Source organism: Biomphalaria glabrata, chromosome 17 (assembly GCF_947242115.1).
Source record: "Biomphalaria glabrata chromosome 17, xgBioGlab47.1, whole genome shotgun sequence".
NCBI lineage: Eukaryota > Metazoa > Mollusca > Gastropoda > Planorbidae > Biomphalaria > Biomphalaria glabrata.
In genome coordinates this window covers 14,949,540-14,976,183 of record NC_074727.1, presented here as the reverse complement: position 1 = coordinate 14,976,183, position 26,644 = coordinate 14,949,540, and the positions used below count along the sequence as shown (strand labels likewise).

At 37.1% G+C, this 26,644-nt stretch overlaps 1 protein-coding gene across 2 annotated transcripts in view; it reads left to right on the top strand.

Annotated features, from left to right (window-relative positions):
* LOC106067169 (uncharacterized) overlaps positions 1-26,644 on the top strand; it is a 79,523-nt gene that overhangs the window by 30,252 nt on the left and 22,627 nt on the right. The window contains exons 8-19 of one of the 2 annotated variants that reach the window (XM_056015970.1): positions 186-260; positions 1,261-1,356; positions 1,743-1,844; positions 3,653-4,039; positions 6,457-6,687; positions 8,081-8,215; positions 8,743-8,979; positions 10,241-10,378; positions 12,444-12,674; positions 13,402-13,536; positions 14,988-15,218; positions 19,108-19,236. In XM_056015970.1, coding sequence (XP_055871945.1) covers positions 186-260; positions 1,261-1,356; positions 1,743-1,844; positions 3,653-4,039; positions 6,457-6,687; positions 8,081-8,215; positions 8,743-8,979; positions 10,241-10,378; positions 12,444-12,674; positions 13,402-13,536; positions 14,988-15,218; positions 19,108-19,236 — 2,127 coding nt within the window. The remainder of the gene's footprint in view (positions 1-185; positions 261-1,260; positions 1,357-1,742; positions 1,845-3,652; positions 4,040-6,456; positions 6,688-8,080; positions 8,216-8,742; positions 8,980-10,240; positions 10,379-12,443; positions 12,675-13,401; positions 13,537-14,987; positions 15,219-19,107; positions 19,237-26,644) is intronic. The other variant, XM_056015971.1, reaches the window with a different exon arrangement.

Genomic DNA, 26,644 nt, shown 5'->3' with positions numbered 1-26,644 from the left:
TAAAAAGTCACTTCTTATTTTACATTTGCTAGGAATATTTATTGCACTGATTGTACTCTCACATCAAAGATTTAATCATTCAGCTTTCACAAACAGAAACAGATATAACCTTGTTATATATACACGAAAATATCGAAAGATATCTAGTTCTAAACACTCTTTCTCTATGCCTCTCTATGTTTCAGATCAACAGACAAACATATAATTCGGAAGTTAGAACTTCAAGCAGTGCGCACAGTCCAAGCTCAGTAACTCAACAGGTAGAGTGTCCAAGCTCAGTAACTCAACAGGTAGAATGTCCAAGCTCAGTAACTCAACAGGTAGAGTGTCCAAGCTCAGTAATTCAACAGGTAGAGTGTCCAAGCTCAGTAACTCAACAGGTAGAATGTCCAAGCTCAGTAACTCAACAGGTAGAGTGTCCAAGCTCAGTAATTCAACAGGTAGAGTGTCCAAGCTCAGTAACTCAGCAGGTAGAGTGAAGAACGAAAGGGGAATGGCTAATCTATAGGAACAAACTTGATGTTTCATAATTTGGATAACGGAGAGATAAAAAAAATAAGAAGAAATAGCCTCATTCACAAAGCCAGTAACAATACTTGTATATACTATATGAGTGCCCCCCAAACCCCACAAAAATGTTTCGAAAACAGAAGTGACCCCCCCACCATATATACATTAAAAACTTACTTAGGCAAGGGCTTACTTTAACTGAAAAGGAAGACTTGAAGGCCCCTGCTTGTAGGCGTCTTTCGAACGAGACATCTAGAGATACATTACAAATGCCGTAGGATACACATTGCAGTGGACAGAAATAGACGTCGATAAGGGAACCAAAACCACCTATTGGCAGAAATTAGTAATGTAGTGGCAAAATATCTAGGTCACTGCCAGTACGTGAAACACAACTTAGAGACACGCCGTATTATTCTTTGTAAAAAGTGTGGTCTTTAGCTGCTTCTAAGCAAGCAACTTCCTCTGGGAACACTCAACACAGAATAACTGAACACGTAGAATATAAAGAAGCTTCATCTGTTTTAATCATAGTATTTTTTCCATAACTAAAATAGTACTACCAAATTTGCTAAGGGACAGGCACTCTATGAATCATTGTTTTGTATTGTATTGTTTCTAATTTCCATACAACAAGTAGGCTATGTTTCCCAACTGATTTTTGGATGGGGCCCCTCAGGTCCTAGTAATGTTTTATGTGGCCCATACACCTTAATGAGTTTGACATACCTGCCTTATCGTATGTTTCAGAGCAGTTCTGGACATTCAGGTATTCAGAAAATGAATTCTCATGCTTCTAACCAAGCAACGTACACAGGGAACTCTCAACACAGAGGAACTGAACAGGTAGAATGAAAAGAAGATTTGTTATACTTTTGTGAGCTTACTTGATAAGTCAAGGCTAGAATAATGAGGAGATAAAGTGACAGAAGATTTATTTTACCAATTCAGCTTTAAGCTCGATTACTGACTTTTTTTTCTCTAACCGACTTGGATGACGAAAAGAGAACCGAAACCAACCACCTGTTATGTCTGTGATAGATGTGGCTAAATATGTAGGTCACTGCTGGAACTACGTATCCACGTGAAATACGGACTCAAAGACAATCCTTATTTTTCTTTGTGAAGAGTCTCTTCTCTTTCAACAGTTGTCATGACGTCTATGTAAAGTTATTAATACACATTAAATATTTAATGATATCTAGTTCTCAGAAACGTTGGACTTGTTTCAGGCTCAAGCCTATGGAAATAGTAAGGTTGTGAAATCGTATGGTGGAAGTCAACCTTCTAGAAAAACCCAAGTCGGGAAAACTCATGAGACAGCAACTAACCAGGTAGAATGAAGAAACATTGTAATACTTTTTATGAACTTACTTGACTTTTTGTCACAATTTTTGACAATGGTGAACTAAAACAATTTGAAGAAACAGACTCCTGCACTAAACCAGTTACACAGACACTAAAGTCTTTGTATTATAAGTAACATTATACTTAGTAAAGTCTCTTCTTACTTTACATTAGTCAGGCTGGTGTAGTGTGTAACTTGTATTGCGTTCATTGTACTCTCACGTTCATTGCACATCGAAACTGGGAACTTTTTTACTGTAGGGACATGCAGTCCTCATGCCAGGCAATCCCCTTTCCAAACGACTTCTGTATGGGGAGCTCTGTGCAGGAAAGCGCTACCAGTGAGGGGGGGGGGAGGGTCAATACAAGCGCTATAAAGACACCCTTAAGACCTTCTTCAAAGAGTACGATATTGGAATTCATTGCTGGGAAGCTCTAGCTCTCCGTCGCTTCTTATGGCGTGAAGTTATGAATATTGGAGTCAGGAAATACGAAGCAAGAAGAGTGGCCAGCGTGAAAGAGCGCCGAGCCATCAAAAAGCTGAGAGAAAAAACAAACCTATCTGCTACTGACCAAACCAACCCATGCCACGTATGCGGCCGGCTTTTTAAAGCGAGGATTGGACTTTACAGTCTCTCTTGGAGTCCACAGTATGAGAAATGTGCTCATCTTCGATCACGAAGGAGGAGCTATATAGATACTTTCACGTGGAAGTCCTATGCGTTATAATGACGATAAAATGTCTTATGCTATAAAGTTCTCAGCATTCTATAACTGTTTCAAATGAGTGGGTCTGCTTATGAGAATTATAATGGTGGAAGCCGACCTACTAACGCTGGCAACAATCAATGCACAGTACAAAAACAGATACAATGAAGGAAAAATTCTATTTGATAGTTTCTATCAGCTTACTTGATTTTTCACAATTCTAATAACGGAGAACTAAAAAAACGAAACAAGCAAAGTATAATCAAGCAAAATGCAAAATAAAATTTTTAAAAAGGCTTATAAAAGTAGAAAACTCCACATTTACAACTTTATCTCTCAATAAATGTAGAATTTATTTCTCTTTGTTATATTAAACAAAATAATTAATTACCAATAATTAATTGACTGTTTCTTAGTTGTTGTTTTTTAATTCATATCTTGTTAGGTACAACAAATAATTATGTTAAGTTTCATCTTGATCCGAGAATGGGTGTGGGAGAATAAACGTATTCAAAATTTGTACTAGACAAACAGAGTGAGTTGATATAAGCTTGTAAAAAAAAAAATTGAAAAAAGCAAATCAAAGGAAAAAACTTCACATATACAGTCATATATCTCAGTACTGTACGATTTATATCCATTAATCAATATTAAACTAAATATATAAATTACCGCTAATTAATTAACTTATTTGTTATTTGTTTCCTTGATGTGCGTTTTGTAAGGAGCAATGAATGGTTGGTCAAAATTTGAACTTCATCCGAGAATGGAAAGGGAGAGAAGTCACGTGTTCAACTTTTTTTCGCAGACATAATATAAACTTTGTAAGAATGACAGAAAAAGTCTTTTTGCACCAAGTCAGTAACGACTGCAGTTTTGATATTATGAATGCAACTATCTTTTGTAAAGTCACACTTCAATTTACAAGAGGCCTGTTGGGAATATCTTGCATGACTTTCATTTTACTCTCATGAACGACTTAAGTCATCTTTTATTGACACATTATGTTTATGAGTATATATGTATTTATTTATACAGTAAAATATCACAAGATATATAATTTTTAACAAATTATTATATGTTTCAGTACAGTGTACAAACTAACAATAAGGCAGTGAATTCTAATGTGAGAGGTCAAACTTCTAATGTGAGAGGTCAAACTTCTACTGTGAGAGGTCAAACTTCTAATGTGAGAGGTCAAACTTCTAATGTGAGAGGTCAAACTTCTAATGTGAGAGGTCAAACTTCTAATGTGATAGACCAAACTTCTAATGTGAGAGGTCAAACTTCTAATGTGAGAGGTCAAACTTCTAATGTGAGAGGTCAAACTTCTAATGTGAGAGGTCAAACTTCTAATGTAAGAGGTCAAACTTCTAATGTGATAGGCCAAACTTCTAATGTGAGAGGTCAAACTTCTAACGTGAGAGGTCAAACTTCTACAACTATGCAAGGTGCAAGCTCAGGCAGATCACAGGTAGAGTGATTGAAATAGAGATCGATGAAACTCTGTAGTGGATTTCTAGCTTTTTGACACTACAGAATCAACTTTCTCTCTTACATTTAGTTGGCGATTTTTTGAAGTTCCATTTAGTTTATCTTGCTAATATCCGATCTAGAAATCATAACAATAAAAAGCGCGAAAATTCCGAAATTTTAAAGCAAAGTCAACTTATTTTTTATTTGCCTTGCGTCATTGCCTCTTACTTAAGACGCGGTCCCAAAAAAAAAAAATCCTAATAATATGAAAAGAACAAACATATCTAAAGTTTTTTTTTAGGTTTTTTTGTTTTTGTTTTTGGAGAGAGATATAATAATAATTTGTATCCCTGTAATTTCTTTTACATTCGAAACGAATGAAATAAACGATAATAATTAATAAAACCAAATTGATATGTCTCTCTTAGAAGACCGAAAACCAAAATAAATGTAGTGTCAGGAACGGAACTCAGGCCTTCAATTGGGGATTTCGAAATTCCTTTTTTTTTCCTTTTAGGCCAGAAACGGATGGTCTAAATAAATAGATAGATAAATAAATAGAGCAGTTCTGGACATTAAGGTGGTAAGAAAATTAATTCTCTTGCTGAAAACCAAGCAACTTCCACTGGGAACACTCAACACAGAGGAACTGAACAGGCAGAATGAAAAGAAGATTTGTAATACTTCTGTCAGATTACTTGATAGGTCAAGGTTAGCATAATGGGGAGATAATTAAAAAAAACATAGACTCTTGTGTTGAGTAGAAATTAACTAAAAGCGAGGTGTCTACAGTCTTTCAATTAACTCCAGGAGGAAACCTATTCACGGGTATAATGCGCTACTTATGACAAGATATGTATATCACTGTTGGGGCTACGTTACCTTTACCTATCCCTTAGTCTGTTGGACCGTTGGGGCACCAAGCAAGATTTGTTATAGTGCTTTGTACATTACGTCGCCACTATAACGTAACTCTTTAATGTGTAATACATAACATCCAATGCTGTACAGTTGGCTTATCGTAAAACTGGCTGTACAAATGCTTCACCGTACATAACTATACTGCAATACTCTGTACTACTGTATCTACTGGCTGCTCCACCTCATCCTGGATGCAACTGTTCCGGTCTGACCTCAGATTGGACTCATGATACCGGACTGGATCGTGAAGCTTCAAATTCCAAACGCTAGAACAGATTCGTGCAAGTGCTCCTTTTCCCCTGGTGCCATCAGAGAATGGGATGGGTTGCCTGAATCAGCCAGGAAAACCAACAACTTAGCAGAGTTTAAGTCATTGATTAACATGCATGATTAGATTGACACATGAAATGCGTAGGACGTAATTATTTATTTATTTTTTTGAAGTAATCTATATATTAAGAAGATAAGCGTGAAGTGACTTGACTTTGTCACCTTCGCTTTTAATAAAGGGTTTACCAGTGCTATCTCAAAAGTCGTAGAATCTCGTTAGTTCCTTCTAGATAATCATATGACCATATCAGGCAGGGATGGGCCGTTTAATGTTCAGATCATGGAGCTTTCTTTCGTCGCGTCGCCAGTCGTCACGGTTGACTGCTAGCCTAACTCTGCCCTTGTGTGTCTGTGTCGCCAGTCGTCACGGTTGACTGCTAGCCTAACTCTGCCCTTGTGTGTCTGTGTCGCCAGTCGTCACGGTTGACTGCTAGCCTAACTCTGCCCTTGTGTGTCTGTGTCGCCAGTCGTCACGGTTGACTGCTAGCCTAACTCTGCCCTTGTGTGTCTGTGTCGCCAGTCGTCACGGTTGACTGCTAGCCTAACTCTGCCCTTGTGTGTCTGTGTCGCCAGTCGTCACGGTTGACTGCTAGCCTAACTCTGCCCTTGTGTGTCTGTGTCGCCAGTCGTCACGGTTGACTGCTAGCCTAACTCTGCCCTTGTGTGTCTGTGTCGCCAGTCGTCACGGTTGACTGCTAGCCTAACTCTGCCCTTGTGTGTCTGTGTCGCCAGTCGTCACGGTTGACTGCTAGCCTAACTCTGCCCTTGTGTGTCTGTGTCGCCAGTCGTCACGGTTGACTGCTAGCCTAACTCTGCCCTTGTGTGTCTGTGTCGCCAGTCGTCACGGTTGACTGCTAGCCTAACTCTGCCCTTGTGTGTCTGTGTCGCCTGATTACACATACACAGTTACCCCAGAGCTACAACAATATACAGATCTAGTTCTCAAGCAACCTGGAAGAGGTCAGTCATCTCAACCCACAAGGAAAGAGGAAAGTGGGCAGACCCAAACAAACCTGGAAGAGGTTAGTCATCAGTGAAGCTGAGGATACTGGAATGACATGGGAGTTCGGTGGAGAGGTGTGGTTGCGGCCCTATGCTCCCCTAGGAGTGCACAGGATTAAGTCAAGTAAGTCAAGTTCTCAAGCAAGCATTTCTTTGTTCCAGACCTACGACGGTGAAAACAGCCAAGATGTAATCTTGTTGACAGACCAAAACTTCAATGAGAAAGTTCTTAAGAGTGACGACATGTGGCTGGTGGAGTTTTACGACAGGAACGATCCCCAGTCTCAGAAGCTTGCTCCTGAATGGTCATCTGCTGCAAGTGTGTTGAAGGGGCGGGTCCAACTGGGTAAATGTGATTTTCAGGCTAATAGAGCTACAGCTCAGAGATATGAAGTAAGTGCAACTTTTTTTCCCCTGAAATTCTTGTGAAATCATGCTTGATATTTTTACCTAATTGAAATATTTTGAAAAGAAAGTTGTGAGTTTCAAGAGTTAATGCTGTGCCTTCAGGAGAGAAGTCTCAAAAGTAAAGTAGCTATTATACATAAAACACTGAACCATAATCTTCAAATACAAAAAAAAAATAATAAAATACTCAGAAAGACACAAAGATAAAGGCACATTCCTTGTTCCATATGCTAGGACAAATTAGTAGGCCTACAAATGCTTCTTCTTCCCTAGTGCTATTAGAGCATGGAATGAGTTGCCTGAACTAGCCAGGAAAACCAGTGACTTGGCAGAATTTAGGTCTGTGGTTAAGGTGCATGACTGATGGATGAAGCGTAGGATGTAATCATCATCTTATTTTTAAGTAACGTCTGTATTATATAAGATAAGACAAGACATAACACTCTAGTCCAATGTAAACAAGACTGCTAAATTTAAATCGTAGAGATGCCAACTTGAATCAAATGTGCATATTTCTTTCAAAACATAAAATGAACTAAACAAATGCATTTTTTAATCATGTCATAAATAGTTATTCCTTATCACACTCGTATTTAACTTAAAATGATATAAAAATTATGGAAACGCTTGCGAGGTTTATTGCAGCTAAATGACACTTTAATGTTGCCCCGATGCAACATTCATTTAAACTCACTGTTCCTCTATGCCAGTATTTTCCAAACTGTGTTCCGAGGAACTCGTAAAGTTCAGCGAGGCCTGAGTAGGTGTTCCACGAACTACTGGAATATCTAATTAGTAGGTCTACACGTGAATTAATTTTAAGTAAATGCAGAAATAAAAAATATTTTTATTTTTTCTTCTTGATAACAAAATACATTTTATAACACCCACTTTGAACTGATCTAGATTCTAACTCTAATTTGAAACAAAGATACAAGGAAAGATTTTCGGTCGAGTTTGTCTGAAAAGTTTCACAATCTTTGAAAACAAGCTGCTCGTTTGTTTACTTTAGCTCCTACAGTCCATAGGCCTGGGGGGGGGGGGCAAAAGAGTGTACGAAATGTGTTTTTAAATTAAATATTACGTCATTATCTCATGTCATGATGTCGAATGTACAAATTCAGGGGACCCCTTGCTACGCCACGGTATGTGACACACTCCTATTATTTTTTACAGTCACTCAACAATCTAGAATCTAGAGTGTAATTCATAATAACTTAGCAGTGCCATTTACTACCAGTACCTTTTAAAACGTTTCAGTATTGTTTAGTTTTTTACTAACTTAAACTTTGAATGTCAATTAACTCCGTCTTTTATCGTCTGCTAAAGTGACTTCCAATCGTGACATGTTTTCATTTTGTTTTTGTTTTTTCTGTAGATCAGAAGTGTCCCCACCATCAAGGTTTTCCCAGCTGGTAAGAAAAACGGAAAATGTTTTGATTACAATGAAGGACAAACAGTTAAGGACATTGTCCTGTGGACCTGTAAAAGTAATCCCCGCCCGAAAGAACAGGTAGACTAAAAAGCTTTGCAGTACTTTCTAGTAAATGGTAAAGCGCTTGGCGTCAGAACCGAGGGGTCCAGGGTTCGAATATCGCTGAACTCTGGGATTTTTAATTTAGCGATTTAAAGGCGCCCATTTGAGTCCATCAAACTCTAATGGGCACCTGACATTAGTTGGGGAAATTAAAGGTGGTTGGTTGTAATGATGACCACGTGACACCCTCGTTAACCGTCAGCCATAGAAACAGGTGACCTTCACATCATCTGACCTATAGTCCGCAATGTCCGAAAATGAAACTTTTTACTTTTTATAGGCTTAAATGAAATTTCACAATTTAAAATAATGGAGAATTTTTTAAAAAAGGAAAATAAATGCAAGCAGTAACAATGCTTTCCAAACGCTGTAGTTTTATGAGAACCCCTTTTTATTTTGTCAAAGCTCATCAGTTAGTTGTAGTAGATGATATTTAACCAATATAATTTTTTTTAACCTAACGGTATATCATTCCTCACTACAAGAGTATGTGTATATTTCAGAGCTTGAGGGGTGGCAATAATGAAGATGTGGTTGAGTTGACGGACAGAAACTTTTATGACAAAGTACTAATGAGCGATGAAGTGTGGCTGGTTGAGTTTTACGACTTACGAAACTCCAGGTGTAAGCAACTGGCTCCAGCATGGTCATTTTCTGCCACTGCATTAAGGGGGCAGGCCAATCTGGGTAGATATGATGTGACTGCTAATAAAGCCATAGCCAAAATATACGGAGTAAATGTAAGTTTTTTTTTTCCAAAGCTTATATTAACTCAGTCTATCTGGTGAAAAGTCTGTAAGCGATATTTCTCCTAAAATCAATCTCGGATCGATTTGAAATTTTGCACCATTATTTCCTGAACCTGACAAAACAAGAATCAATTTAAAAAATGATGAATAAGTTATTGATTATTAGCAATTAATTTATTTATTCAGTATCGAACAAGTGTAAAGGAAGTGTTTCTTATCAATGTGTGCAATGTTGAAGAATGCTGAGTGTTTACCGCAACACTTTGCTTAGTTTTTTTTCATATAAATTAATTTACGCGTGGTGGCCTTCTAGTTAATTATTCCTCTTCTTCTTGAATGTAGTGTGGCAGGTTGTCTGTCTGAGATCAATGTGGAGTGAGTGAGTGATTAGGAATCTGAAAGATGCAACAACAATGGACGGTTAGGGAGGGAAGAAATTGTTAGGCAGTAGAAAAATATATAATTTGTTTTGTTTAAATGTTTAAAACTTTTTTAGATTAGTTTCTCACTTTATCTCTCGTGATATGCTTGTAATGTTATCACAGCACCTTGAGCCTACATTTGGTTTGTTAACAGCGCTCTATAAATTAAATTATTATTATTATTATTATTATTTGGTTACGCGGATAGATGATTATAATGAAATGTACATAAAAAAAAAAGGTTCCAGATTTTGTGTAAAATACCCAAACGATGACGTACTGGAAACATCTATTTTAACGAACTGGCCTGAAATAACTTTTTGTGACGATCCCTTATTTAGGAAAAATTGTATCTATCATATCAGATAGTCAGAGAATGGCTGAGGTTTTTTACAGATCTAATGAAATATAGTGTAAGGAAGTTAAACACTCAATGCAAGGTCGATCAAAGTGGCTGGCCGAGTAAATTTCTTCTTTGGCATCAACATTGATTTCTCAAAAAGGCAAGATGCGAGATAAGAGCTGCGCGGCGGCACTTCGACTCTGGTTTTGTAAAAAAACAACTCGAAGCTGGTGTTCCATTAGTTTAGTTCCATGTCTTAACCTTTAACAATCTTTTTTTTTAATTTTTTTTTTAGTCTAGCTTTTTATCATGTGCTGTATTTATCAATTCAAGAAACTTAAATTGTGACTATTTGATAATGTTGCTCACATTATGCTTGTCTGGTAATAGATTCAGATTTTATGGCTCATCGGCCCAAGGCTAAGTCGTGCCCTCTTTCTGGTAATCTTCCTTTCTTACCACTTTTTTTGTGTGTTCAACTTTGTAGATCAAAGATGTCCCCATCATCAAGTATTTCCAAGCTGGCCGGAAAAATGGACAATGTTCTGATTATACTGAAGGCAATTCTGTTCAAGAGGTTGTCACCTGGGGATGTAAAAACATTCAACGCCCAGACGTTAAACAGGTAGACTGGATGAAAGAAGAAGTGTGTCACATTGACTTTCTATGGATTTAGTTCAAACCTCGGGAAATTTAAGGACAGTGTTAATGTGATTAGCCTATAATACCAATATTAATATTAGTATTACTAATGCGTACTTCAAATTTGATCGTATTAATATATATATATATATATATATATATATATATATATATATATATATATATATATATATATAAATTTTCACTATTAGACCTTGTGATCTATAAAGGTCATCTGTTTCTGTGGCCTATGGTTAACGAAGGTGTCATGTGGCCAGCACAATGACCAACCGCCTTTACTTTTCACCAATTAATGTCAGGCACCCATTAGAGCTGGGAAGACTCAGAGTCGCGAAAAGATCCCGAAAATAAAAATACCAGTCTTTATCAGAATTCAAACCCGGGACAGCCGATTCAGAAGTCAACCGCTTTACCGTTCAGCCACCGCATCTCCTTTCTCTCTCTCTCTTTCTCTCTCTCTCTCTTTCTCTCTCTCTCCTTTTCTCTCTCTTTCTCTCTCTCTCTTTCTCTCTCTCTCTTTTTCTCTCTCTCTTTCTCTCTCTCTCCTTTTCTCTCTCTTTCTCTCTCTCTCTTTCTCTCTCTCTCTTTCTCTCTCTCTTTCTCTCTCTCTCTCTTTCTCTCTCTCTCTCTCTCTCTTTCTCTCTCTCTCTCTCCTTTTCTCTCTCTTTTTCTCTCTCTCTTTCTCTCTCTTTCTCTCTCTCTCTTTCTCTCTCTCTCTCTTCGACCAACTGCCTTTACTTTTCATCAACTAACGAAAATATGATCTTAATTACTACCTGCCATTATATGCACACTTAGATCTATAATAATATAGAAAAAACGTTGTATCTATTATTGCACTTTTAATATATGTGTAGGCTATGGCACAAAAAAAAAATACAGAGCTATAGTTTTATATTATGAGTACAATTATGAGCCAAAGCTCTACATTTAGTTTTGCTGGTAATAAATAACAATTTATAAAGTTGTTGTTTTTACAAAGCTTAAATGAACAAATGAACAGCCTCTTTGTCTGTCTGTCAGATTCTTTGACATGTCTTTTCCTCCCACTTCCGATTCTCAAATCAAGCTAAAGTTTTGTACAATTTCTCATTGTCGATAACAATACACGAATCAATGAAAACAAAATATCGAATTAGTTAATCAATTAGTGGTAGCTAATTAATGTTGGCTTATTGAGCGATTAAAAGGGCGATAAACTTCGCAATATTGAGGCCTGTCCTTCTTTTACGTTGTCCAGTTTGGGCGACCATTTCTTCCTGCTCCCTCAACTATATATATTTAGGATTAGAAAAGATTGGATAATTTTATTAGTCTAAACAAATGGAATGACAGTTTGGCTACAATTGTTCACCTCAGATAACTACTATAACAATAGAATTTTTAGATAATAGATTCAAACGAGAACAACATAAACAGAGGAAACACACACACTCACAAACAGCCTGCGCGTTTTATGAATTAGGCCTTCTATTTATTTCTCGGTGCAGCCGAGAACTGTGACTTGGCTACGAGATAGTGGTCCAAACTGCCCACAGGTTATGACGTGGCAGGTCAGTGTTGAGGCATTCTATAACGGATGGTCTTGGGTGCAACACCTTAACTGAAAGTGGCATAAAGGAGTTTTTAACTCCTTCTGTTTTAGCCTTAGTGGAGAGGAGCCAGCCACTTCGTCCAGATCGGATGTCAGAGTGGATTAATGGTTGCAGATTGTATTTTAGAATTGTATGGATTTTGGAAAGGTATCTTTCATGAAAAAGAAATGGAAGCCGTGTTCGAGTGATTTAGGATGTTTTTTTTTAATTAGTCTATTTAGTCTAAGCTGTTTTATTGAAGTATTACCATATCAGCAGGGGCTGACAAAGTTAATTAGACGTGTTGGTATTAGTCGATTTTAAATTTTCTTAGCTTCCTAAAAAAGAAGAGTCGTTGATGTATTTTAGAGGACAGACTTTGACACTGTTCACTCCATTTTATATACAGATATAGATATTAATATATAGTTACTAAGTCTGTATATATTTCAGGGTGATGAAGATGTCAATAATAAAGATTTGATTGAATTGACAGACAGTAACTTTTATGAGAGAGTTCTTAGGAGTGATGACATGTGGCTAGTCGAGTTTTACGATGGGAACGATCCCAGGAGTCACGAGCTTGCTCCAGAATGGTCATCAGCTGCGACCGTGTTAAAGGCGAAGGTCAATATGGGTAGATATGACGTCACTGGCAATGGTGCCATCAAACAAACGTACGGAGTAAGTGGAAGTCTATTTTGTATGCTTGTGAATTTAAGTTCGATACTTTTACACATCCAAAATAGTTTAATATATAGTTGTGAATGAAAAGATGATAATTGTTAGCTAGTCATTTGTGAGCAGGTCTGTTTGACTCCTACAGATGCCAAATTGTTCGCACTTGCCATTTTGATCACAAAACTTGTATCAGAAATAACAGAGTACATTTATTCTAAATAGATAGATAGATAGATAGATAGATAGATAGATAGATAGATAGATAGATAGATAGATAGATAGATAGATAGATAGATAGATAGATAGATAGATAGATAATGTTCAGATACTCAACATGTTTTATTTTACTTATATGGTGTAGTTCTACTTTAGGGAAGGGGAGAGAAGAAAGGAGATCAAGGGGACGGGGCGTGGTGAGGTCAAAAGAAAAAAAAAAGACTATATCTCAGTTGGTTTTCAAACATGCTTTGATACTTATCACAGATTCTTGAGTTGTGATTCCAAGTTATTTCACACACTATTTTCATCCCATCTAGAATCTAAAGTATAACAAACTAACACTCTCATTTACTTTCTGTACCTTTTCAGTCTGTCTCTTTCTCTTGTAGTCTTGCTCCTCTCTTTTATTCTACCTTCTATTACGTTTTGTCAAGTGAAGTAAATCGTGTTATGATCGTACAATAATAGAACTCATACTCTTGCCAATGTTTTCAATTTTTTTTTCCTGTAGATTCAAAGTGTCCCTACCTTCAAAGTTTTCCCAGCTGGTAAAAAAGATGGGCGGTGCTTAGATTTTAATGACGGTGAAACGTGTCAACGGATCATCGGTTGGGCATGTAAAAATATTGAACGCCCAGTTAAACAGGTATAAAGATAAGAAGGTTTGGGGTATTGTTTACGAGCCTACTCAGAATGTTTTTAACGTTAATAGTGGAGAGCTAAACAAACAAAAAAAAAAAGAAGAAATTGTTTTGCATCAAGTCAGTTACAACTCTTTCTAAATACTACAGTTTTATATACTCAACACAACTAGGCGTTCCTTAGGAGTTTTATTTTTCATCTCCGCTTGCTGATAGTTGCCCTCATGATATGAGGAATACTGGGGAAATACTGCTCTGTTGCAGGCAGTGATGTAATCCACAAAGGCCAGGCCAACTGACTAGAAAGTAAACCAGCTCTCCAAAGAGTTGAACGGGGCTGCCCACCAAACGATAGTTAAAAAAAAAGCAAAGTTCCCCTTTCAGACCTTGCGATCTATAGGGCAGATGATGTTAAGTTCATCTGTTTCTTTGGCGTACGGCTAGCGAGCAGGGTGTCATGTGGCCAGCACGACGATCGACCGCCTGTACTTTCCCCATCTAAAGTCAGGTACCCATTAGAGCTGGGTGGACTCCCTAAAAAAATCCCGAAATTAAAAATATCAGTCCTCACCGAGATTCAAAGCGCTTAACCACTTAGCCACCAAACGATTGTAAGCTACGCTATAATTCCAGTTACAGGCCTATAAACAGGATTGTTACGGATGCTAAAACACATTTGAACAATGGACAAATTGCAACGAAAAGAAACCTATGCCTGAAAATGAACATGTTTTGTTTTTGTGTGTGTGTGTGACGTGGAACGTGCTAAATCTGTTTACAGCAAGTCTACATTCCCAACTTACTGATGTTTTAAAGCAATGTAAGATACATCTTGTGGAACACAGGAATCCAGGTGGAAAGACTCGACATTCTACATTCGAAGAAACTAAGGGATATCAAGGAAATGATAGAAAACTATTTACAAAACAATAAAAAGACCAGTAGCCATGTATGCAAGTGAAACCTGGACACTGAAAAAAAAACAACAGAAAATCTGCTAAATACTTGAGAAAGGATGAAACTGGATGGATGACTCACTTTACGCAGGAAATATACTAATTATATGAAGTTACGTCTAAAGTGACGGAAATAAAAAGAACAGATTACATTGGCCAGGTTACCGCAAAAGAGGGGAAAAAAAACTGGTTGCAAGGTACACCGCCGAAAACCCGATGGCGACCCCAAGGCAGACCAGAATTACGATGACTCGATGATGTAGAGGCAGATCTACAACTTCGGGCATGGAGACAAAAAAAAGCTCAGGAGTGATCTAAATGGACCGACGTGTTGAAACAGTCCAGAGCGTACCATGGGCTGTAGTTTCAATGGGATGGTCGATTTAGAATTATGTACTCCTCATTTAGTTTTGTTGGGTAATAATTAAGAAATTGTAAAGATGATTTTGTTTCCATTAAAATATAAAATTCTCATCATCTGGTGTCTGAGTATGTTTCAGGCCTATGGAGATGAAAACAGCAAAGATGTGATTGTGCTGACGGACAGTAACTTTTATGACAGCGTTCTTAGGAGTGACGACATGTGGCTGGTTCAGTTTTACGACCTGCAAAGTTTTAAGTGTAGGGAACTTGTGCCACAATGGTCGTCTGCGGCTACTGAGTTGAAGGGGCAGGTCAACCTAGGTGTAGTAGAGGTCAATGCTAATCGTGCCATCGTACAAGCCTACAGAGTAAGTGTGAGTGTGTGTGTGTGGGGGGGGGGTCTTCTTGTTTGCTTGTGAAAACACGCTCGTTACTTTAACTCTTTCTCTCCTAATTGACGATGCCAACGTTGATTTGACTCCCATGAAACAAAATTGATTTTAGAATGTATAAACTTTAATTTGTGTTGTGTAAAAAAAAAAAACACATTCATTTTCCTACAATTTGATACCGATTTAACTGTTTCCGATAACAAACAAAAATGTCATTGGGTTTTAAATCGTATCAAAATAGTTAAATACTAATGAGCAAAACGAATAATACACTTTCGAAACGTGGAAAATAATTACGGAAAGAAAGAGTTAACTTACCCAAAATACCGTAAAAGGTTGTTGGGAGTTTGAAGATTGTAATAATATAATGTAAATGTTTATGGCATAACTCTAGTTCATTGTGAACATGATAGCTTGTAGAAATGCCCATCACACAAGTGATTAGAGTTTGATTAGACCAGAACCGTAGAGCAAGTCAAAAGCACTAAATTGATCTAAGCAAAAACGATGGTAGTAAAAATATTTCAAATTGCACAGATTAATTAACGTTAGTCTACATCTATTTCAAATTAATTTAATGATAAATTCAAAATACAATTAATATGAGGTTGTTGTTTTTTTAAGAGTTTTTCATATTTTGCTTTTTTTCACCAATATGTATGGTAAAACTCAGGCCCAACTGACCAATACATTCATTCCTATTTTATAATTCAATCATTCATATTATTTTTTCCTATCTTTCTCCGAATATGTATTGTATTACGGATGTTTCAAGTGAATTTTTTAAACATAAATAAATATTATTTAGGTCTAGATATAATGTGTTCATTTTTGTAAAATGTTTTGTTTGTAAAATGTTTTACATGTTTCGGATGTTCCTTCAGAGTTGAAGATAGTTTACTTCCTAGTCCAAACCTCCCGCAGGATGATGGGGGATGGGAGCGGGCAGGATTTGAACCCTCGACCATCGATAAATCCGAACGACAGTACAGCGAGCAAACCGCACGACCAGGCAGCCATCCATTTTTGGCTTATTGTGCTCTATTAGTAGCCTATTTACTTTTTACAATATGTGAATATTTACTGAAAAGAAACGATACAAAATAAGTATAACTATAGGCGGGGATTTGGCGCTATTTTTTCGTATTATTTTGTCATCGCTTTTTTTGTTGGTGATATTTGGTCGTTTGCTTTTTTGTGGTTCGCTATTTTGTGGTTCGCTATTTTCTGGTTCGCTATTTTGTCGGGTCACTTTTTTTTTTTTACCCGACTTCACAGTTCATTGAATCCTCACTATTCTTTCAGGTCATTATCCCCTTGCAATGCCCACACATTACTCCGATAGGACCAAAACAAGTCTCATTATGTAATACTTGTGTGATCTACTGCACTGGCGGATTCAGAACTTTGAAGTGGGGGGGGGGGCCGATTTTTTTCCAAACCCTAACCCTAACGCCCAGTAAACCCTAACCCTATGCATAAACGTGCGTACAGCATATATATATATATATATATATATATATATATATATATATATATATATATATATATATATATATATATACATATATTCGATATATGAGAATAAAATAAAACTGTTTCTCAATCTTCGGCGAAAAAAAAACAGTACAAAAACCCAGTCATGTTGAGGCCTTTCTCTTGCAAGCTTGGGGGTCTGTGAGAGCGCTGTAAGCTTCCTCTGTAGGGTTAGGGGCTTCGCTCCGAAACCCAAAAGCGTTTTATTGCATTTTTCACTGCAGAAACGCATTCTCCTGACATCTACAGCTCATTATCTATTAGTGGGGTTCGGGGCAAAGCCCCGACGCCAAGAGCGTTTTCTTGCACTTTTCATGGCTGAAACGCATTCTCCTGACATCTACAGCTCATTACTTATTAGTGGGGTTCGGGGCGAACGCCAAAAGCGTTTTCTTGCATTTTTCACTGCAGAAACGCATTCTCCTGACAGCTATAGCTCATTATCTATCAGTGGGGTTCGGGGCGTCGCCCCGACGCCAAAAGCGTTTTCTTGCATTTTTCACTGTAGAAACGCATTCTCCTGACATCAACAGCTCATTATTTATCTGTGGGGTTTGGGGCTTCGCCCCGACGCCAAAAGCGTTTTCTTGCATTTTTCACTGCAGAAACGCATTCTCCTGACATCTACAGCTCATTAGTTATTAGTGGGGTTCGGGGCGAAGCCTCGACGCCAAAAGCGTTTTCTGGCATTCTTCACTGCAGTAACGCATTCTCCTGACCTACAGCTCATTATTCATTCTATTATAAAGGACCTTTTGAATAATGTGGGAAAATATTCTAATATGAAATCCCTTAATACATTGCAAATACAACCGATTTGTTCTTTGAAAAGATAAGATACCCCACATATTTAGACTAAGGCTTTAGGATCGCCGCCGAAAAAAGAAATTCGATTAATAATATTCAAGCATAAATTGTGAGTTATAGTCCTAAATTTATTTAACTAGAAAAATATGAGATAGAGTACAGGTTGGAAAAAGTCGACTAGGAAAAGATTATCAGGCTTTTGAACTCATCTCAACCGTGACTGTTATATTGAAAAATTTCGTTTAAAATTATAACTTTCCAAAGCAAAGTCTTTTTTAAAATAGTTCTGATAAATTTATGTGAAATTACACAAACTCTGTCTGGAAAGGGGAAGGGCGGTAAAATGAAAACGATTAATCCTCGCTCCTTTTTATAATATCTGCTAATGATTGCATTTTGCATTAAAGAATAGGGGTTGGGCGACTCGAAATAAGAATTTTCTTTATAGCATATATAAATTATATTAGTGACAGATTTTTTAAATTTTGTAATTTCTTACTATAATACAAAAAGAAAAAGTGTTGGTTTGTCCGATGGGGGGAAGGTGATTGCATGTATCGCACTTCCACCTGTTTATATTATATAGATATTCGACTAATTTTGTTCACATACTATGATTTCTCCATAAAAGTAGGACCGCCGCCCACTCACACACACAAAGGGGTTAGATGGGAAGGGCAGTAGAGGTATTCGCTCCTCCCCTTCCAATCGGTCAACAGGTGAATGACATAATCTATAGACCTGTTAAAACACCAATAACAAGTTTTAATCATATATATATTTAATTGATTCTGTTACTAAGCTGTGATTTCTACAAATAAATAGGACCGCCCCCCCCCACTCGAAAGTTTATGGTGGAGGGGGGGGGCGGATTGATGCCATCGCCCCCTCCCGACCCTACCAAATCGGCCAAAATACTAGAAAGGGGGGGGGGGCGAAATAATCTAAAAATAGGTTGAAATATAAATAATAAGTATATATTATTTTAACATAAGTAATAAATTCGTATACAAATTGTGTGAATTCTATACTAAAATTCGTCCGCCCCCCCCTCACACAGTAGATCACACATCACACAGTAGATCACACAGTAGATCACACAGTAGATCACTGGCGGATCCAGGGGGGGTCGGCCGAGTGGGATGTGGCGGTCGCCCCTACCGCCCCCCCCCTGGATCCGCCAGTGATCTACTGTGTGATCTACTGTGTGATCTACTGTGTGATGTGTGATCTACTGTGTGATCTACTGTGTGATCTACTGTGTCTTACGTTCCTTAAACACACATTTCTTTTTGTTGCACATCTACTTATGGTTCTTAATGATGTCACACACTCATATCATCTTTTACAGAGTCTCTACAATCTGAAGTTTAGGTTATAACAACCAAGCATTACAAGTTACTTTCTGTCTCTTTACGGTCTTTTTCTTGTAGTCTTGCTTTTGTAACAACTTTTAACTTCATTGTGTTTGTCAAGTTTGTTCAACTGTGGATGGTAGTTCACGCAGCTCACATTTTTGTAGATCACAGATACCCCAAGCATCAAGTACTTCCCAGCTGGTATGAAAGATGGACAATGTGTAGATTATACTGAAGGTAACGATTATGATGCCATTGTCAAGTGGGCACGTGGGTACTCCAAGCATGAACAGGTAGCCTACAATGAGAAGAAGAATTATTGAAATAATATTTATAAGTTTACTGTAAATGTAATAATTGTAATAATGGAGAAACTAAGAAAAAAAGAGAACGATGTAAAAAGTCACTTTTCTAATACTAAAATAATAATCGTGTTAAGTACTCTAAGTTTACTATACTTGAAGAACAAACAAGTAATAGTCGTGTTAAGTACTCTAAGTTTACTATACTTGAAGAACAAACAAATAATAGTCGTGTTAAGTACTCTAAGTTTACTATACTTGAACTCAACGAATACCCAAGATCAGGATTAGTCACTGCTCCAAGGGCGGAATAGGAAAGTAACAGAAAACATTTACTTGGACCCATGGGCGTAGCCAGGATTTTTTTTCGGGGAGGGTTTTGGGGGATTCCCCCCCCCCGACCTCCCCCCCCCCCTCCGCGGAAAAAATTATATATATTATATATATATATATATATATATATATATATATATATATATTGTTATGTACTAGTTTAGAGAGTAGGTTGGTTTTGTTAGTTAAATATATTGTGTATAGTTTTAGCGACGGTAAAAGTAATGACGTAGTAAGACAGACTAATGACGTAGTAGACTTAGGCGAACAAGAGACCAAAATGGCGTTATGTTAGAAGTAGGCTGTGTTTTGAATAGTAGTTGAATAGTAGTTGGATATAGCGACGTTTTAGAAAGACTGGACGGATTTCCCAGTGGTTAATAAAGTCTCATTTTATAGAACTGAATGTTGTTATCAAGTATATCTATTTTGTAATGTTCTGTGGCTAATGTTAAGTAATTATTGATACATAGTCGAAGTCAGATTATATTAGCCCACAACATTATTTTGGCGACCCCGAGGCCAGAACGAACGCCACGCCATTATTTTGACGACCCAGAGAAGGGATCGAAGAACGCCAGAACATTGCCTGAAGTGTTCGTGGAACATTGAGAAGCCGACAGTTTTACTTCGCTGTCAAGTAAGTCATTCGTCGTGAAGACAGTATTTTGAGCGGCGCTCGTTATTAACTTTGCAAGGTCATCGAAGTTGACCGTTAGAATCACTTTGTCAGTTTGAAAGTGATGTATAGAGGACGTCATTCTTCTAAAGTACTAGTCTAGATCCACTAGATCTACACACGAGTGATGGTATACCCTACTACCACACTGTGTGCTCGTCTGTTCAACCTGTGAGGTTGCGTATTTTGTTCATTGGAGAGAGAGTTGGACTTAGCAATTTTTTTGTATCTCTCTTGAGTGAGACAGCACCACTAGCTTGTCTCAGTATTGACTTTTGCATACTGTTGTTCCTGACCTGAAGATAGTGGAAGTGAGACATTGAGCTGTTATTTGGAACTTCGTCTTTGTCGCCGTCAGGATTGTTTTGAGTCGTCGCAGACTACATTTTCGTCGTATACCTCACCACACATCTGTGAGCTTGTTTTCATCGGGGACTGCGCTGCACCAGAGACATTATCGTTGAAGTAGTTGTGAATTATTATTATCGTCGTCATCATTGAATCAGACGCCGTAGAAGGGATTCGTCGTAGAGGACATTGAACTGTTACTGCCAGATTGACTACACTCTTACCACTTTAGAAATCATTCGTCGAAGAGGAACCTGAGCCGTTACTACCTGCCTTGAGGAACCCTGGAACCGGAAGTTTGACTGAATCGATATCGTCGCCTTCTGAGAACATTACACTGTATGTTGGGTGATTGCAACACTTTGCCAGGAGTTGATCTACACCTGAGCTGCGAACCGAAGCCTTCCAGATTGCCAGGACGGAGGAGCCTGAACTGACCACTGACCCTTGTGTGATACTTGTTGGCCGAAAGGGATTTCAATATAAAAGATAAGTTTATTTTTCCTTCTATTAGTGTATTTAAAATAGATTCTATAGGACTCAGTGGCCACTTGCTAGTTCATTGCTACCAGGTTAAATCAGGGTGAACCGGGAGTGTTCTTAAAATTGGGTATTTACTAGCAAGGAGCCCACGTATACGTATAGTTGTAAACTTGTCTTGTATGTAAACGTGAATCATTTCATTATTTTTAAAGTCTCGTACCGTTTCAAAACTATTGTATCACTATTGTCTCTAATCTTTCTATCAGACGAAAGTCTCATCTCTCATAGATGTATTTGGTGTATATATTTATTTCTTTATTCATTTAATTTTTGTGTGTGATAAATCTTACGTATTGATAAAGTAGGCTACATTTATTTAGCCTTATCTAGTAGTAATCTAGATCTAAGGTGAGTCTAGACAATTAGCAGTATACTATTGTCTATGTAAGAAACCAGTGTTAAACTAAGTACCGTTGTCATATATAGAAATAGTGTTGTTGTCTAAGATTATAATAGTAACATAATGGCTACAGCTCCAGGAGATGATATGGAGACTTTTCGCCAGCAAATTATTGCTGAGGCTAAACAATTAGAACTTAAAGGGAAGGACCTAACTGGCTATGTGCAGCAAATGGTAACAATAGAGAGAGATAGAATAGACAAGATAAGGGAGAAAGAAAAAGATAGAGAAGCACAATTAAAAAAAGAAGAAGCAGATAGAAAATTACAGTATGATTTAGAGCAGTGATGCTCAACCTCACTCAGACGGCGGGCCATTTTAATATTCGACACTAGAGTCGCGGGCCACATGAATAAAAGGGGGGGGGGAAGAGAGAATTATACAAAAAAAAAAAATTTTATTAGAAAACCACGAATCTAGTATTTACATTAATCCATGAGAAGTTTATCCTAAACTACTTTTAAATATCCGGCTGCAGAGTTGAGACGCCAAGTCGAAGAACTGAATCTAGAATTCTAGATGTTCGTCTAAGAGACGATACGATTACGTAGTATCGGCTTCACACGGTTCATCACTGAACAAGTTTGTCTCACTAATACGTGCTTGTATTGGGAGCAAATGAAGAAAACTGTTCAGAACTGAGTTTGGTGAAGAGTTTGTGGCCCAATGCTCCCCTGAGAGTGCACAAAATTAAGTCAATAAGTCAATTATTATGATCATCCATAAAACTTGTTTTCGGAGATTTCGAAAAGTTTATGCAAGAAACACGGAGCACAAATCAATAGTCTGCATCACTTGAAATGTATCAAGCAAGGGTGTCTAGTTTGTATGTCTACCAGGTTGTAGCTCTGCCTGGGCATTTGGCACATTGGCCGCAGATAGATTTTTAGAAACGACGAATATTGTCCAATCTGAACACGATCATCATCACATGGTCCGTAGATTTTGTTGGTGAATAATTCAGCGAGACCACAGAGGCTCGGTTCCATTTGACTTCTAAAAACTATTGCTGTCAACCATAATTGTGGCACCATCAGTAGTCACTCCCACTAATTTCTCCAAAGAAAAAAAGATTCTCTGTGATGGTTGAAACTTTTTCGCCACTGGCGATCCCATGCATGCTCCAAATAGCTACTAATTTTCTGACTCGTCAGCGGCAACAGAAAATAGACATGCATCCGACTCATTTTCTTCTCATTTTATGTAAATATATCTCATCCATCCTCCACTCTAGGTGTAATCTATCAATCTAACTATCACGTCTGAAACCATGAATGCCGCCTTATTTATTTATTAGTTTGATTTTCTTAAGCTGTTTAATGTAATGTTATGTTTTTTAAAGGGAGCCACTATTTCTTTATAAAACAAATATATCGGCTAACTTTCGGTACCAATCCATCTACTCTAACGTAGGGAAAGATATTTTTAAAATTTTTTTTTTTTGGACAATGGATTTTCTACACTTTGTGTCGACAATTTCGGCGGGCCGGATAAAACCACTTCGCGGGCCGGTTGTGGCCCGCGGGCCGTATTTTGGGCATCACTGATTTAGAGAAATTGAGGTTAGATGCTGAATTGAAAAAACAAAACACAAATGATAGACCTACTGTTCAGAGTGAAAACATAAACAATAGTAATAGTACAAGTAATGGTAATAGTATGAATGAAAATAGGGATAATCAAATTACTAATCATTGGCTGAAGAAGAAACTGCAGCCCTTTCAAGAAGATAAAGACAGTATTTCAGACTATTTAAAGCGTTTTGAGATCAAAATGAGCAGTTGTAACATAAGAGAAAATGAATGGTCTCAAATCTTACTTGATTTTGTTCAAGGTCAAGCATTAACTATTTGTCAGAACCATGATTATACCATTCAGAATAGTTATGATATATTAAAGAAAGAGCTTCTTAATGCCTATGGTCATAATGCCAGTACATTTAGGAAAAAATATTTTGAAAATTTTCCTAGTAGTCAGATAGATCCTCAAACAACAGTAAATCTTGAAAAAGATTATTTCAGTAAATGGATGTCATTTGAGCAAATTGATCAAAGCTATGAGGGACTTAAAAACTTTATTTTGATAGATAACTTTACAAACAAATGTGAATCTCAGTTACAGTCATTTATAAAAGAGAGAAAACCAAAAACTTTAGAGGACATAGTTATTATTATGAGAACCTACAGCAGTGCTTATCCTAATAATTCATTTTCAAATAAAGACAAGAAACACATTGATTTTGTAGGATATAGTAAAGAAACTAAGAGTAAAGATAGACATGAAAGCAGAAATGATAGAAATAGAGATAGTACTGACTATAGAGAGATAATCTGTTTTAATTGTCAAGGTAGAGGACATATTGCAGCACACTGTAAAAAAGTGAATTACAATAGATCAGAAAATAGGGATAATTACAGAAAGCAGAGTAGGAAAGTTGAGTTTAAAGAGAACAGAAACAGAAATAACAAAAGTAGAGTGTATTTCACCAATGATAGGGATAGTAGAGAAAGTAGTGATAATGAAGAAGTAGAAGAGATGAACTATTGTTGGGGTGTAGAAGAAATAAATTTTGCAGAAGATGAAACCAACAGAGTGAGAGTACACTCTGGTTTTATCAATGGGAAACCTATGAGGTTTGTAAAAGATTCGGGATGCAGTACAGTTGGAATTAGGAGTAACTTAGTTAAATCAGATTGTTTATTAGGCTATAAGAAAAAAGTAAGGTTGATAGATGGCTGTATCAAGCGCTATCAAGCCTGTAAAGTTTTCTTAGAAACACCATTTTATACTGGTTATTGTAAAGGTTTAGCAATACCAGGATTGTCTCATGATTTGCTTTTAGGCAATATACATGGACTAAAGGAAATGACTCAAAGAGAAATAGATAACTGGAATAGAAGACATGAATACAAAATGAGACAAAGAAATTCTTATCTTAAAATGAGAAGAAACATTATTTGTTTTAAATGTCAAAGAAAGGGACATATTGCCAGGCAATGCAGAAGTTGTGACTATTCAGATAGGAGATCTGACCATTATGAGTATGACAGAAATTTTGATAGCAATGCCTATGATAGACAGTATCATAGAGGGAACCCTCAGAGAAGATGTAACTCTGATGAGTACCAGGGTACAAGGGACAATTGTAGGTCATATAGACCTTACCAAAGAAGAAATGGAGAAGCAGAATATAGCTGGAGAAAGTAAATTCTTGATGGTTTACTTATAAGTATATATAGATATATATACTAGCAATGGTTTAATTGTATAGTGCATGAACATGTTGAGTTCTTTTAGATTGTAAATAAGTTGTATATGTTATGATATTTATTTGTATGCTATAGTATGGCACTCATAAGACTGTATTAATGAGAAAGGGAAATAATTTAAAGAGTTATAATTTTAAAGGGAGATAATATATATTGAAAGCTTATTGGAAAGTAAGTATGAGCAGAAGTATTTTTTGTTCTTTGTGTGTATCATCACATCGATCATTTGTAAATTTTAGATTCCTGAGGAAATGGTAAGCGAAGGAAGAAATAAACTTAAACCTAGTTATGGGTTAGAAATTTAGGGATGCCTCAAGTATCACTGTTTAAACGTTGTAATAAGTTGTTAATGGATGTTTTATTGTTTGTATCCATAATAGGAAAATGTCATGAAGTTGTGAGATGGTACTTGGCATCGTAAACAGCATTATTGTGATGTGATGAACTTTGATCTTGTACAGCGTAACTTGTGGTAACTACAACGTGATGTTTCGTACTCATGGACTGTTGCACCTTGTGCAGAAAGGTCACCACTTTGAACTATGTGTCACATCACGTACCACATTCAACAGAAGTCTTAGTATTGAACTGTGTATCACGTCAGATACCTCACTCAGCAGTATTGTGTCAGAGACTATATGGACTTTTTAAAGTTGTGTTTTACAGTGACATTACTATTTGGTCAGTAATAGTGTGTTACTGAGCTTACCTTGTTGGAGGTCAAAGGACTTACTTTGGTGAATTGTCATTGAACTTACCGCAGAGAGATGTCTGTGAACGAACTTTGTGAGATACCAGTGAACCTACCTGAGATGTCAAGAGAATCTATTTGTTGTGTTGTCCATCTCCATATTTACTGTATTTGTTTTTTCAAACAAAATTCTCCTTGCTATTGTAAAGACATTTTACTGTACTTTTTGTAAAAAATTGTTAAACAATTTTTTTTAGAAAGGGGGAAGGAAATGTTATGTACTAGTTTAGAGAGTAGGTTGGTTTTGTTAGTTAAATATATTGTGTATAGTTTTAGCGACGGTAAAAGTAATGACGTAGTAAGACAGACTAATGACGTAGTAGACTTAGGCGAACAAGAGACCAATATGGCGTTATGTTAGAAGTAGGCTGTGTTTTGAATAGTAGTTGAATAGTAGTTGGATATAGCGACTTTTTAGAAAGACTGGACGGATTTCCCAGTGATTAATAAAGTCTCATTTTATAGAACTGAATGTTGTTATCGAGTATATCTATTTTGTAATGTTCTGTGGCTAATGTTAAGTAATTATTGATACATAGTCGAAGTCAGATTAGATTAGCCCACAACAATATATATATATATGTGTGTACATAATTAATCTTTATTACATTCTGACCTTTTCGGAAGACGTTTATTGTTTATTGTAGACTCCCCGCCCTTGCTGGCAAGGGGGTCTGGGGGAGTTCGCAGCGCTCCCCTAGCGCGGGGCGAAGCCCCGCCGCCGAGCACTATTTCTGGTATTGAAAGCCAACAAAATGCATATTCTGAGGTATCTACAGTGCATTATCTTGCTATTAAAAAGTTTTATTTCAAAAACCTAATGTGCTATTCTTACTGACTTACTCTCGCGCCGTTCAGCGCATTTTCCGGCAAGCTGTTTCCGCAACTCTTATTTTGCGTAATTCATTTTGTCGGAAAACATGTCCCGCAAAACCTCATGCGACGCTCTGTCACAACCTTACTAAGGATTCGACTCCCAGTTCGGCATATGATTTCTTTGATTTAGACCCGATCTCTATGACTGACTCCTAAAATCTGTCTTAGCCATCTTTATTGAGACACATTTAATGATTTTC